This window comes from Lynx canadensis, chromosome C2, assembly GCF_007474595.2.
Source record: "Lynx canadensis isolate LIC74 chromosome C2, mLynCan4.pri.v2, whole genome shotgun sequence".
Taxonomy (NCBI): domain Eukaryota; kingdom Metazoa; phylum Chordata; class Mammalia; order Carnivora; family Felidae; genus Lynx; species Lynx canadensis.
In genome coordinates this window covers 150,221,268-150,234,727 of record NC_044311.2, presented here as the reverse complement: position 1 = coordinate 150,234,727, position 13,460 = coordinate 150,221,268, and the positions used below count along the sequence as shown (strand labels likewise).

At 51.0% G+C, this 13,460-nt stretch overlaps 1 protein-coding gene across 1 annotated transcript in view; it reads right to left on the bottom strand.

Annotated features, from left to right (window-relative positions):
- Positions 1–540: 540 nt before the first annotated feature.
- Positions 541–13,460, bottom strand: part of SIM2 (SIM bHLH transcription factor 2) — a 51,840-nt gene continuing 38,920 nt past the window's right edge. Inside the window, exons 8-12 of the mRNA XM_032594598.1 lie at positions 5,737–5,884; positions 4,146–4,314; positions 3,112–3,569; positions 1,054–1,181; positions 541–986 (exon numbers count right to left, since the gene is read on the bottom strand). Coding sequence (XP_032450489.1) covers positions 541–986; positions 1,054–1,181; positions 3,112–3,569; positions 4,146–4,314; positions 5,737–5,884 — 1,349 coding nt within the window. The remainder of the gene's footprint in view (positions 987–1,053; positions 1,182–3,111; positions 3,570–4,145; positions 4,315–5,736; positions 5,885–13,460) is intronic.

Sequence of the window (13,460 nt, the reverse complement as noted above, 5' to 3'; positions counted from 1 at the left end):
TTAAGAATCTAAGAGCGCTCTGAATTCTGGAGCCTCCTCCTCCGGGTGGGCCACCGCCTGGCGTATCTGACTGGATCGGGTTGGGGTTTCGTCTTTACGGCGGAGGCTCCCCCGGAGCGGAAGCTCCTTCAGTCCCCAGTGGGATTGCTGCTGCGCATCGGGGACGAGGCGAGGCGCGCGGGCCTGGTGGCGAGGCGAGGAAACCAAGTCCGCCCCCGGAGACGGGGCAGGTGGAGGTCGCGCGGGGGACGCGGGGGACGCTCAGCTCTGCCCCCTTCGGGACCGGGCTCTTGAAGAACAAAGGTCTGGCGGGCCTTTCTCCCCCGCCGCGGGCGCGCCGCAGTCCTCTGCACCGGCGTTTGCGGGATCTGCGTAAAAATCTAGAAGCCGGCCGCGGAGTTCTATTAAAATAGTCGTCTCTGTATAAATTAATTTAAACCGTGCATATACAGCCCGCCCCTCGTAACTCGGCTGCACTCTGGACAACAGGAGCCCGGGGCCCGGCCTATGGCTTCTCCCTGCGGGCAGCCCTGCGCGAGGTCACCTGCCGTTGGTGATGATGACCGAGGCGCCCAGGTAGTGCGGCAGCGGCGCGCCGGGCGGCGAGGCGGCGGCGGGGCCCGGGAGCCGGGGCCGCAGCGCGCCGGCCGCCGCCTCGGGGCCGCCGGGGCCGCAGGCGAGGGCAGGCGCGCCGGGCGCAGCGCCCCCCAGCGGCCCGCGCCGGGCCAGCACGCGGTGGTAGTTGAGCAGCACGAAGGGCAGCTGCGCAGGCGCGCCCGGGGGCTCCGGGGCGGGCGGCGCGCAGCACTCGGGCGCCGCGCGGGCCAGCGCCAGCCGCGCCCCGTCCCTGGCGGCCTGGCGGGCGGCCTTGGCCGGGCCCAGCGCGGGCTCCTCGCGGTAGTGGCCGCAGCTCGGGAAGCTCGGCGGCGGCGGCGGCGGCGGCGCGGTGTCCTCGCCGAACCTGCGCGCGGCGGCGGCGGCGGGCGCTGCGGGGACAGGCGACACGTTAGACGCCCGCGCGGGGGGAGGAAGGGGACACGCCCAAAGCGGCACCAACCCGGCGGGCCCCGGGCGCCGCCACCACCCTCTGGGCCACCCGCAGCGCGCTCCGCCCCCGCAGCCGCCCGGCCCTGCCCCTCCGCGCCCAGGCCCGCCCGCGCGGTCCGGCCGCAGGCTGCGCTCTGCGGCGGCGTTCGGGTGGTCGCATTAAAGAGCGAAGAGGAACAGGTGGAATTCATGTGAACAGCGCGCTCAATTTAATGCCACATGTCCGAAAGGTTATTTCAATGTGGGATCAATAGTTTTAAATGATTGCGGTATCTGATTCTTTGTTCCTGCCTTCCAAGTGCAGGCCTACCCAGCAGCACCTCTCATTCTCCTAGTAGCCGCATTTCAGTGCCCAAGAGCCACACGTGGCTGCTGGCTACCATCTTGGACAGCGTGGGTTTACAGGCTTGCTTGCTTGCTTGCTTTTTTTTTTTACCCTTAGCCCTCGGTGGGGAGGGTGGGGTGGTAATCACCCTGCTCTCTTTAGAGGGGTCATGACTAAAGTAATAACCACCCTCATTAACTAGATGCCTGCAATCAATTAGCTCCCTATTTTTTTTTTTTTTACCTTAAGACAACCTTTGTCTTCCTTTAATATCAAAAAAGACTAGGAAGTGGATCGCAAATTGCCCCAAATTAGCACCTTTGGTCCTTTTTTTAGCAAGTGTGTGATAAACGAGGTGGTTATTAACCTCTTTCGCTTTCAAAATAGCACCTTTTAAAAAAATGTAATACTGTGTGTTAGTTATATCATTGGCCAACTTCCACAGACCAAGAAAAATAATTCTTTCAGGTCAATCTCAAGTGGATAATATCTTCAGCTGTTATCAAGATGCCTAGCTTTCTCTTTCTTTCCTTGGCTGTCAGGGGAAATCCCTTCCTTGGTTATTCGAGGGACCCAATACCCTGATGGCTGTCTCTCCAAATCTGAGACACTGGCGGCTCCGAGGACCGGCCCAGGCCGAAGGCGGGACCACGCTGCCCTAGTGGCTGGTGTGTTCTTTTCTAAGCTCCCCACTTTTGAAAAACGTGTCCTAGTAATCTCCAAGACAGTTGGCTTTCTCCCACGGTCTATCCCTCGTCTCACATTAGGGACAAGACGGGTCTCAGCCTTGTAAAGACTGGGTCTGAACAAGAGATTCCCAACGCCGCTGGGGAGGAACAGAGCCCTACCTGCCTCCAAAGAGAGAAAGAGGGGAAAGGAGGGGGCCCTGAGAGAGCGCTCCTCTTTAGGCAGGTGATTCGTTGCTGGGGGCATATAACGTTTACCCCGCATTTAGTGGCCACCGCAGGAAATTTGCACTATCTTGGTCTACACCCCGAGCAGTAGTTAGGTCTGCGTGCAACGGGAACGTACCTCTCGCAGCCACCCCTCAATCCCCACCTACCCTCTGCCTGGGGTTGGCTCAGTGAGCAAACAGGAGACTGGGCCTGGGGAAGCCGGTGGCACATCCACAGAGGACGTTTGCTTGTCTGCCACCAGGAAGGCTGCTGGAGGGGCCATTCCCGTTGTTGAACCAGCAGTGCGGGCAGGCACCTAGCGTGTGCCCAGCCCTGGGGTAGGCACATCACCTGGCCTCCGATCCCATTTTACAGATGAAGAAACTGAGTCCTCGGAGTGCTTACATCATTTGCCCCGGGTTGGTGAGTGACATTTCTGTCTCTGAGCTCATGAATTTCCACCACTGTTTTTCCCACTTTGAAAACTGGCGTGGGAAGAAAGCCAACAGGATCCCAGATTCATTTGGGGGCGGGCTGGAAAGTAATCTTTTAAAATAAATGCGGTTGGAGCATTCTCCGCACATGGGAGCTGGTCCTGAAAACCACTCTGTCTCCCTCTTGGGGAAGCGAATGAGGCCGGAGCTTTTGGGGGGGGTGGCTGAACGCCGGTTTCCTCCACCCTTTATGCCGTCACCAGTGCCACGTGTGGCGCACGGGCGCGGTCGCCCAGCTTTCCAGCCTGTCACGAGGCGACTCCCGTTGCCAGCAGGAGAGCGTGGAATCCCTACTTACGAGCAGAAAAAGGAGAAGTTTGCCCAAAGCGTGAGGAAGCTTGCCACCCACCGCCACCGTTCGCAGTCCTGCCCCCTCCCCTCGTGCAAACATGACCCACCTTCGTAGTTTGGCACGAGGCTGTGCCGAGCAGTGTTCACCGGCGGCTCAGAAAGGTTTTTAGCTGGAGACTGGCCGCTAGGCACTAGGGGGTTGGCATAATGCCACTGGCATTCGCCACCGGCTGGCAGTGCGCTCAGGAAAAAGCGTGCCACCTCGCACGGGGATCCTCGGGGCTGCCCGAACTTGGCCGGCAACATTGGCTTTTTGCTGCTGAAGACGTGAGAGTCCAGAGGGAAGTGTCCGTAATGGTAGGAGAAAGGCAGGCTGTAGGACGGGGCGTACAAAAGGTCGCTGCTTTCTGAATGGAGCTGCTGTTCTGGGGGCGCCGGGGCGTTCGCTGGGGGGCTGGCTCTCCAGTTTCCCAGCTGGCCGCATTCCAGTTTGTCCATTTGGAACGAGCTGTATTGCTGCACGGCAAAGGAGACGGACGACAGGGCCGGTGAGGAAGTCCCCTCCGGCCTCGCCGGATCCCGCCCTGGAGTCAGCCTGACCGCATCCCTGGGCTGGGCCCACCCCCGGCCACCGCAGTGAGGTCCCACTGGGGACAGGTGTGCAGCAAGCAGTGCCACAGAGACGCCTCCCCCCGCCCCCCCCCCCCGGGGTGGGAGGCGGTATCAGCCCAAGTGGAAAACATACCAGATACATGTAGCCACTTTCTGAGAGGTTACAAAGTATTAAAACAAAAAAAGGTTTTCGTTTTAAAAAATGCTATGGAAACACGCTGCGCGCGAAGCGGATTCCAGCAAGCTGATGTACCTTCCCAATTTAGCCTTCTTTTTCCAGCCCTGCTGAGCCTTCCCAGATGTTAGCTCCATGTGCCTCAGGCCGTGTCTCCACTGTGTGCGCAGGACATCCCCTCAGGGCCTCTGCTGCACTCCGCGGGGAAACTTCCAGGCCTGAGACCCGAGACCCGCTATGCACTGAGGCTCATTGTTCCTTAACAGGCTGGGTGTCCTGAGCCCCCAGCAGGGGGTGTGTGTTACCTGTGGCGGGTACGGGTTTGTTCTCAGCTTCGTCTTCATCTTTGTATTTTTGGGTTTCGTTAATTTCCTAGTTTCTTGTGAGGTAGACAAGGCGGTCCTCCAGGAGTCCTGGGACTTGGATGTGGACACCTGGTCCAGGGACAGCTGCAGTTCCTTGTATTCGATATCCCTGAGAAGCAAGAGCAGGACAAGTCATGTCCAGTGGGCCGCCAGGGGGGCAGAGCGGCTTCCCTGCCCCTCCCCCAACCCCCCCCCCCAAGTTCGTTCCCCAAGCTCCAGCGAATCGGTTCACTGTGGTTGCGAATCGGTCCACTGAGGTTGCAGGGCCCGGGACTTGAGCAAAGGGCCGCCCACCTTCATCGTCAAAGGCCCCCTGCAGCCCTGGGCAGTGCCGAGAGAGGTCAGCATTATCCAGCCAGAAGATTTGGAGGTAGCTGTCTCCAGTCCTGTAGGTCCCAAAGGTCCCCCAGGGACACCATGGGCCACCAGGAAGCGTGTCGGGGCCAAAGCAAGGGCAGGAGCAGTACTCATCGCCTTGAGTGTCTGTGGCTCGGCTGTTTCTCCATTTAGCACCCAGGGAGGCGCGAGGGGGGGACTTTCAAGGGTCCAGGAGCCTGGCTGCCAGCCTTGCCTATCTCCACATCAGGCGCCCATTTCGGCCTAAAGAGCCGGCTTGGCACAGTTGTGTTCGTGGGAGGGGAAGTCGCCTAAAGTACCAGCCCACGCTTGTCTGCTCAGGAAGAGTCATTAGGGGGCTAAAAGGCTCTCTTCCCTGCAGTTTTGCCAAAATCACACTCCTAAAAAAATAATAATAAAACAAAACCCAAGAAACCAGGGACCCGGCAGTCATTCTATGAAAAGAGTGAGAGCCTAAATCCAGGAGTGAGTTCAAATCCTTGAACACACAGGAGGACCTTGTTCAAGGTGGGGCTGGGGTACAGCAAAGGTGTCAAGTTCAGGGACAGAGCTGGGTGCAGGTGACTTAACATACAGTAGCCACCGTGGGTCCACAGTAATATATGGTCCCAGGGAGACTTATGTCCTGTTGTGTGTCTAATGGTCCTAAAAGAATTTGCAACTGAACTTGGCCTCCTGAGATTTTAAAGAGACCAAACATTCATCATCATTTGCAACAGGCTATATAGAAATGTGAGAGATCCCCGTCCCAGATGGTGGGAGCACGCAAGACGGCCCTGATGTTTGTGGGCACAAGGAGCATAAGTTCATATTCCTGATCTGGACGCGTCTCCTGTCCCTCCTGTGCAAGATGGGGGGCATCTCCCACCTTCCCCCCACCCCGGCGCCCCTCAGCTGGTCTCTCGAATCTGATCTTCAGCTGTGCCTGGGGCAGGGCTCCCTTCGTGGTATTCCCACCGCAGCCCAGCACCTGGCCCTCGGTGCCGAGTTCAGAAATAGTTTGGACTTTCCCGAACCACCAGATTGTTCAAATAAAAACAAAACAGGAGACAAATGAACAGTTTCAGAGCGAGAGAGAGAGAGAGAGAGAGAGACAGGGCTTGCGGCTTGTGAGAGCGGGCTGATGAGGGGCAGGGGAGAGGAGAGAGCAAGGAAACAAATACGTCGGACTTACGTGAGGACATAATTGACACTCACGATGCAGTGCGGCCGGGACGAGCGGCTGTTGTGCACGACGGTGGCGTAACTCTGCACCCACACCCAGCCGCCCAGCTTGGACAGCAGCCGATAGTACTTGGTGGTGACCTGGCCCTTCACCAGCACTGCAAGCACAAGGTGACATGAATCCCGAGGGACAATTAGCAGGCTCTGCTTGGGGGGCTCTGCCCCCACTGATGACCTCAGCCCCAGTTCTGGACCTTTCTGGGGTCAAGGACACCTTTGGGAACTTGACAAAGAGATGGGCTTTCTCTACAGGAAGGTGCATGCTTGTGTGCACACACGCAAGATTTTTTGCCTATAATTTCAAGAGGTCCAAGGCGCGTTCTCTCCCCTCCCCTGTTGAGAACTCAAATTTAATAGTCATTGATTTCACCGGGAGAAACAATTAGTCCCCATAAAACATTTGCATCTGGCAGAGTGATAAAATTGGTTTGGCTTTTCAGTTTCCAAAATGCCACGATGATGTGATAATCCCTCAAACCCTTAATCCCCACACCCTCAATAGGTGGCGGCAGCAGGAGCAGGGAGTGATGTAGTTGTTTAAACAAAATAATAAGTACATTCAACCAAGCTTCAAATTGTTGTTAGTATTTACTACTCTCCAGAACACGTGTGTATTCACCTTGAGACTGTTTGGTACTCTGTTGCCATCTATATTTTCTTCCCATCAGCCCCACTTTTCATCAGGCCTATTAATTTCCTACTGTTGCTCATGTAGGAAGGACCTCTGCTTGGCTATTTAGTTTCTGAAAACTGGGCCTCTGGGCCCATCTTCTACGCATGGGTGCAAACTCCAAACTGCTGAGCCATACTCACTTCTAAAGCCTCTGTACTAATTTCCCTCAGGGCCTGGAGGGCACAGGCTGGCGAGAAAGGAAAGTGCCAGAAGCACTGGGTGGGCAGGAGAGAAGAGAAAGGCCCAGTTATCCTTCTCCAAGGAGGGGAAGGCCAGCACAAATCTAAAAGGCATCCCTTGATGCCCAGGTCATGGCTACAGGGCATTCCTGTTTCTCAAATCAGGGCTGGCCCCAGGGCCCTACTAACAGCCACCTGAGCAGGGGTTTGGGGAGGTGGCCAAATTCTGTGACTGTACTAGCTGGCACTGAAGGAACCCCTTGGAGGCTCACAGACACAGAAATTCAGCCCCCATCTTATGCCACTAGGCAGAGCCCCCGCGCTGTCTGCCCAAACCCTCCCGAGGCTCTCCATGACCTTCTGTGACTTCTTTCCACATTAAGAGTGCCTCTTTATCATCCACTTTAACACCTGCAGCAAAATATTCTGGTGCAGAAGAAAAATTACTGCAAAAATGATAGTCGAGGAGTTGTTAGCCTTAATATGTAAAGAGTTCATACACATCAATAAAAACATTAAGACCTAGAAGTAATATGAGGAAAGGACTGGAACAAACAATTCACCAAAGATTAAATATAAATGATGATCAAATGTTCAATGTATTTGCTTAACTCAGAGCTAGATACCATCCATGAAATCAGCAGGCGGTAAAAAAGAAACAAATATTGCATGGTTCCAGTTATGCGAAATGTCCAGAATAGGCACATCCGTAAAAACCAAAAGCAGATTAGTGGTTGACAGGAGCTGGGGGATGAGGGGAGCCAGGAGTGACCGCTGATGGGTACCAGGGTTCTTCTGGGGATGAAGAAAATGTTCTGGGACTCAGTAAAGGTAATAGTTGCATGACATTATAAATATACTAAGAACCTCTGAAAACTGTTAAGATGGTCAGTTTTATATTATATGAATTGTATCTCAAGGGAAATAAAATGACAACAATGATGTCAGCTGATCTATGGGGACAGGCATTGTCACGTGCTGATAGAAGCATGGACTCGTACCGTCCTGGAAAGCCGTTTGACAGTTCACATCCACTGACACAGTGGCTTCACTTCCAATCATTGCTCCTATTACAAGCAGTCCTGCTTATAATTCAGGGGGAAAAGGAAGGGGACACTGAATTGTCCATGAATTAGGGAAGATGAAATAAACTTTGGAATACTATGCCGCTATTGAAATAATGATTAGTAAGAATTTGAGATATTATGGAGAACGTGTATGATATAATGTTAAATGAAAAAAAAAAGACAGGATTCAATATCACGGAAATACAGAGATAATAACAGACTACTATGAACAATCATAGTATGTTAACTAACTAGAATTTAAATAAAAATTTGGAAATAATTGTAGCACACTTTAAGAAAAACAATTATATGCCAACAAATTGAGCAACTTACAAGAAAACAGATACTTTGCTAGAAATATACAACCTATGAAGACTGAGTGATGGAGAAATAGAAAATCTGAACAGACTAATAACTGGTAAGGAGTCATCAAAAACCTCACAATAAACAGAAGTCCGGGACCAGATGGCTTCCTTCACCGGTGAATTCCACCACACATTTAAATAAGAATTAATACCAATCCTTTTCAAACTCTTTGGAAAGTTAGAGGAGGAAAGAACACTTCCAAACACATGTATGAGGTCAGCATGACCTGGATACCAAAACCAGACAAGGACACCGCAAGAAAAGGAAAATTACAGGTTAATATCTCTGATGAGCATAGATGTAAAAATCCTTAACAAAATAGTAACAGATTGAATTTAACAATACATTAAAGGGATCATACGGCGTGATCAAATGGGATCTATTCCTGGGATGCAACGATGGTTCAACATCTGCAAATCAATCAATAGGATACACCACATGAACAAAGTGAACAATGAAAATGGATAAAGAAAACTCATTCGACAAAATTCAATAGCCATCTATGATAAAAACTCTCAACAAAGTGCATATAGAAGGGATGCACTTCAACATAATAAAGGCCATCCATGACAAGTCCACAGCTAACATACTCAACAGGAGAAAGCTGAAAGCTTTTCCTCTAAGGTCAGGAACAAGTCAAGGATGCCCACGTTTGCCACTTTTATGTGACACAGAATCAGAAGTCCTAGCCAGAACACTTAAGCAAGAAAAAGAAATTAAAGACAACCACATTGGAAAGGAAGAGGTAAAACTGTCATTATTTTCAGATGGCATAGATAGAAAACCCTAAAGACTCCATCAGAAGACTCTTAGAATAAGAGAATTCTGTAAGGGTCAAGAATACAAGATAAGTACACAAGAATCTGCTGAGTTTCTACACATTCCTAATGAACTATCAGAAAGAGAAATTAGGAAAACAATCCCATTTACAATTGCATCAAAAATAATGAAATAGCTAAGAATAAATTTAACCAAGGAGGTGAAAGACAAGACACTAAAAACTATAAGACATCAATGAAAGAAACTGAAGGAGACACATATTAATGCAAAGACAGACACTCCATGTTCATGGAGGGGAAGAATTAATATAAAGTGTCCATACTACCCAGAGGCATCTACAGATTTAGTGCAATACCTATCAACATTCCAGTATCATCCTTCACAGAAATAGACCAAACGATCCTAAAATTTGTATGGAACCACAAAATAATCCTTAAAAGATCAAAAGCAAAAATAACAAGTAGCATTACATCAAACTAAAAAGCTTCTGCACAGCAAAGGAAACCACCAACAACATGAAAAGACAACCTACCGAATGGGAGACAGTATTTGCAAATTAGGTACCTGATAAGGGGTTAACATCCAACATATACGAAGAACACATACAACTCAGTAGCAATAAACAAACAAACAAACAAGTAAATAAAATAGTCCAACTACAAAATGGGCAGAAGGTCTGAATCGACATTTTCCCAAAGAAGACATAACATACAGACGGCCAACAGGTACATGAAAAAGTTCACAGCATCACTTATCATCAGGGAAATGCAGATCAAAATCACATGAGGTTTCACCTCACACCTGTCAGAATAACTATTATCAAGAAGACAAGAAATAACAAGTGTTGGCAAGGATGTGGGGAAAAGGGAACCCATGTGTACTATGACTAGGAAGGTACATTGGTGCAGCCACCATGGAAACAGTGAGGAGGTTCCTCAAAAACTTTAAAATAGAACTACCATATGCTCCAGAAATACCACTTCTGGGTATTTCTCTGAAGGAAACAAAAACACTAACTCGGAAAGACCCCTGCGCCCCCATGTTCACTGCAGCATTATTTACAATAGCCAAGAAATGGAACCACTCTAAGTGTCCACCCATGGATGAATGAATAAAGAAATCGTGGTATACGTACGTACACACACTCACAAAGGAATATTGTTTGGCCATAAAAAAGAAGGAAATCTTGCCATCTGCTACGACACGGGTGGACCTCGAGGGTATTATGCTAAGTAAAATAAGTCAGACGAAGACAAATACCCTGGCACCTCACTTACATGTGCAATCTAATAAAAAAAAAATCATAGATACAGAGAACTGATTGGTGGTTGCCAAAGGTGACGGAGGGCAGGTGGGAGAAACGGGTGAAGGAGATGGTCAAGAGGTACAAACTTCCAGCATCGGAGACTTCAGTTAATAACACCGTGTTGTGTATTGAAAGTTGCTAAAGGAATTAGCTCTTCAAAGCTCTCAAGACAAGAAAAAAAATGTATAACTATATATTGTAACTAGATTTATTGTGCTGATCATGGAGGAACGTGTACAAATATCAAATCACTACGCTGTACATCTGAAACTAATATAGTGTTGTATGTCAGTTATAACTCATTAAAAAAAGAGACAAGATTCAGAAGACCATAGAGTACAGGTAAGAAAAAGTACATGCACACTCACATATACACCCCAACTAACTGCGATCTCGGACACGTTACAAAGCCCCGGTGACTCGGTTTCCCTGTTTGGAACAAGAGCATAATCATACTCCCTACCTCGCATGGTCACAGTGAGGATTAGATCATCTATGGGAAGCTTTAGACTAGTGGTGGCAGTCACACAGCAAAGACTCAATACATATTAACTCTCATTATCTGGTCAAATTACAGGTAATTTTCATTTTCTTCTGTTCCACTTTTCTTGATTTTCTACATTTCCAACACTAAGGAGGTATCGGCTTTATAATAAAAGTGAAAAAATTATTGGGGCGCCTGGGTGGCTCAGACAGTTGACCGTCCAACTTCTCAGGTCATGATCTTGTGGTTTGTGGGTTCGAGTCCCGCACCAGGCTCTGCACAGAGCCTGGAGCCTGCTTCAGATTCTGTGTCTCCCTCTCTCTCTCTGCCCCTCCCCTACTCATGCTCTGTCTCTCTCTCTCTCAAAAATAAATAAAAACATCTAAACAAAATTTTTTTTTAATGAAAAAATTATTTTTTCCACAGGCAGGTAGTTTGTGTGGGGTCAGGGAAGTGGAAATACAACACGGATCAGGCCCCCCACCCCTTCGGTGTGTGACCGCCATCCCCCCTTCCACCCCTGGGACGAGGGGCGGGGCTCCTGGGAACAGTGTAGACACAGGCTCTCTTCTTCCCGGGTTTAGCATGTGCACCTCCGTGGATGCACGGGGCAGGGGCCAGAGTCCGTGCTGGAGAGCACAGACAGAGATAATAGGAAAGAGCTATCTTTACAATGTTTCTCCTCTTGGGGTTTGCTTTTTTAACAGCAAAATCCATGGTTTCGGGTGCCCGCTCATGTCCGAACCCCTCATTTCACACCCCTACAGCTGTGGGAAGTAGGCCCCACCAGGAAGTGGGGCCAGCAAATCTTGAGGGCATAGCCGGGGCCCCCAGCCCGGGGGGTTCTGACTCCCTTGTCTCAGAGTGATCCCTCTGGGAGGAAGGGGCACGAGTCTCCAGAAGGTTCTCTGTAGCTCAATGTGCAAGGAGAGGTACAAGGAAGGTTAGCGGAGACTCGGCCAATTTGCTTTTGGCCCCAAAAGACATGCTATAGGACCCACCTGGGGCCCCATATGTGGACTTCCCCAGAGGTCATTCCTTCAACAGAAGTACTTGCTCAGCCCCTCCACTCTGAAATCCGTCCCTCGCGGTACCCGTCACGCCCCTGGCAGCAAGATGGTGTATTTTTCCTTTTCCCTCTCTTGGATTTCATACTTTCCTTATTTCTTACAACATTCCTAAAACCTACCCACAATCATCTAAGCTGGATACAATAAAGCCAGTTTATCCCAAATATTTTATATTAGGATGCCAAGGGCAGCTCTGATGCGGCTTAGATACACAGACCAAACAAACACGGGCATAGAATTGTTTTTTGCTTCTCTATGACCCATGGTGATAGTCCACATTATCAATCCAAGCTGAAATCCTCGACGCTTAGTCACAACATGCCTTGCTTCGGTCTAGCTCCCCCTCCAATCTGTTGCTCTTAATTAGCTGCCTGAAATGATCCCGTGGAGGGTGGGGGGGAGGAGGAGAGCGGGGTGGGGGAGGCTATAAAGTAAGGCTCTGCTTGGCGGTGGGCGACCAGGCAGGCTGGAGATGGCCCGTAAGCTGTAAGCTCCGGGAACAGAGGCCCTGCTCCTAGCACTTGGGGCCACAGCACCTCCAGCATCGGGGCCTCAGATGGTTCTGAGATCAGGGTGTCCCATGCTGAGAGGGAAGCCAGCGGTCACGGTTTGCCGAGGCCGCTTTGGGGTGGAAATTCTAGTTCCGTGAATCTGCTACGCAGAAAAGTAGGTGGCCTGCCTGTTTCCTCTGGGAGGCAAGGGAACCTTGGCCTGGAGCATAATTTCTATTTCCGTTTTGAATTGTAAGAGCTGATGATGTCAGATGCCAAAAATCCCTATGGTGATTGAATGGGGTTCCCCCAAACGATGTGTTCCACGTCCTGGCCCCTGAAACCGGTGAATGTGACCGTATTTGGGAAAAGGGTTCTCTGCAGGTGTAATTAAGTCAAGGATCTCAAGATAGACGAGATCGTCCTGGAACAGGGTGGGCCCTGCCTCCGATGACCCCCCCATAAGAGACCAAAGAGGAGACACACACACGCACAGGAGGGAAAGTGGAGGCACAGACTGGTGAGCTGGGACTGCAAGCCAAGGACTCCAGCAGAAGCTGGCAGAGGCAGGAAGGATCCTCCTGCAGAGCTTTCTGAGGAAGCTCGGCCCTGCTGACCCCTTCACTTCAGACTTCCGGTCTCCAGACCCTGGGAGAGTACATTTCCGCTGTTTTAAGCCCCCCAGTTTGTAGTATTTCGTTAGAGCAGCGCCAGGAGACAAAACCACCCTCCACAGAAACACTGGTGAGGTTGATCCCCTCCTCCTGCTATGTCCCCTCTGCCAGCTCAGACCTGCAGTCGGTGACACTGATGGAAAGCCGTGAGCTCCTCTAGGGAGTCTGCACGTCTGGCTGGCAGAACGACACAGAACGCACCGGGAAGAGAGAAGCACTTTAAGGAAGGGCCACCTTGTGGGATGTGTCCAAAGTGACCTTGACCACGGATGATGGGCAGAGCTTGACCCGTCTGGCAACACCGAGAAGGTCCAGCCCACACCTCTATGTCCACAACTGCTTCCGGGTCAGGACAACGTGGAGATCACGCGGTGCTTTCTCCCATGATTTTACCGCTCCCCTGCTCCTGGCTCCCCCTCAAGGTGTAGGCTTCCCCACAACTCCACCTGCAAGCCAACACCTCCTCTGCCTCCAGACCCTGCTTGCAAGAGAGCATCTAAAGGGATCTGAGCATGAATTAAACGCGATCACCCGTTTCCAGTCCAGAGGCAAGGCCAGCAGCAGAGGCTGGCGCCCCCCTGACA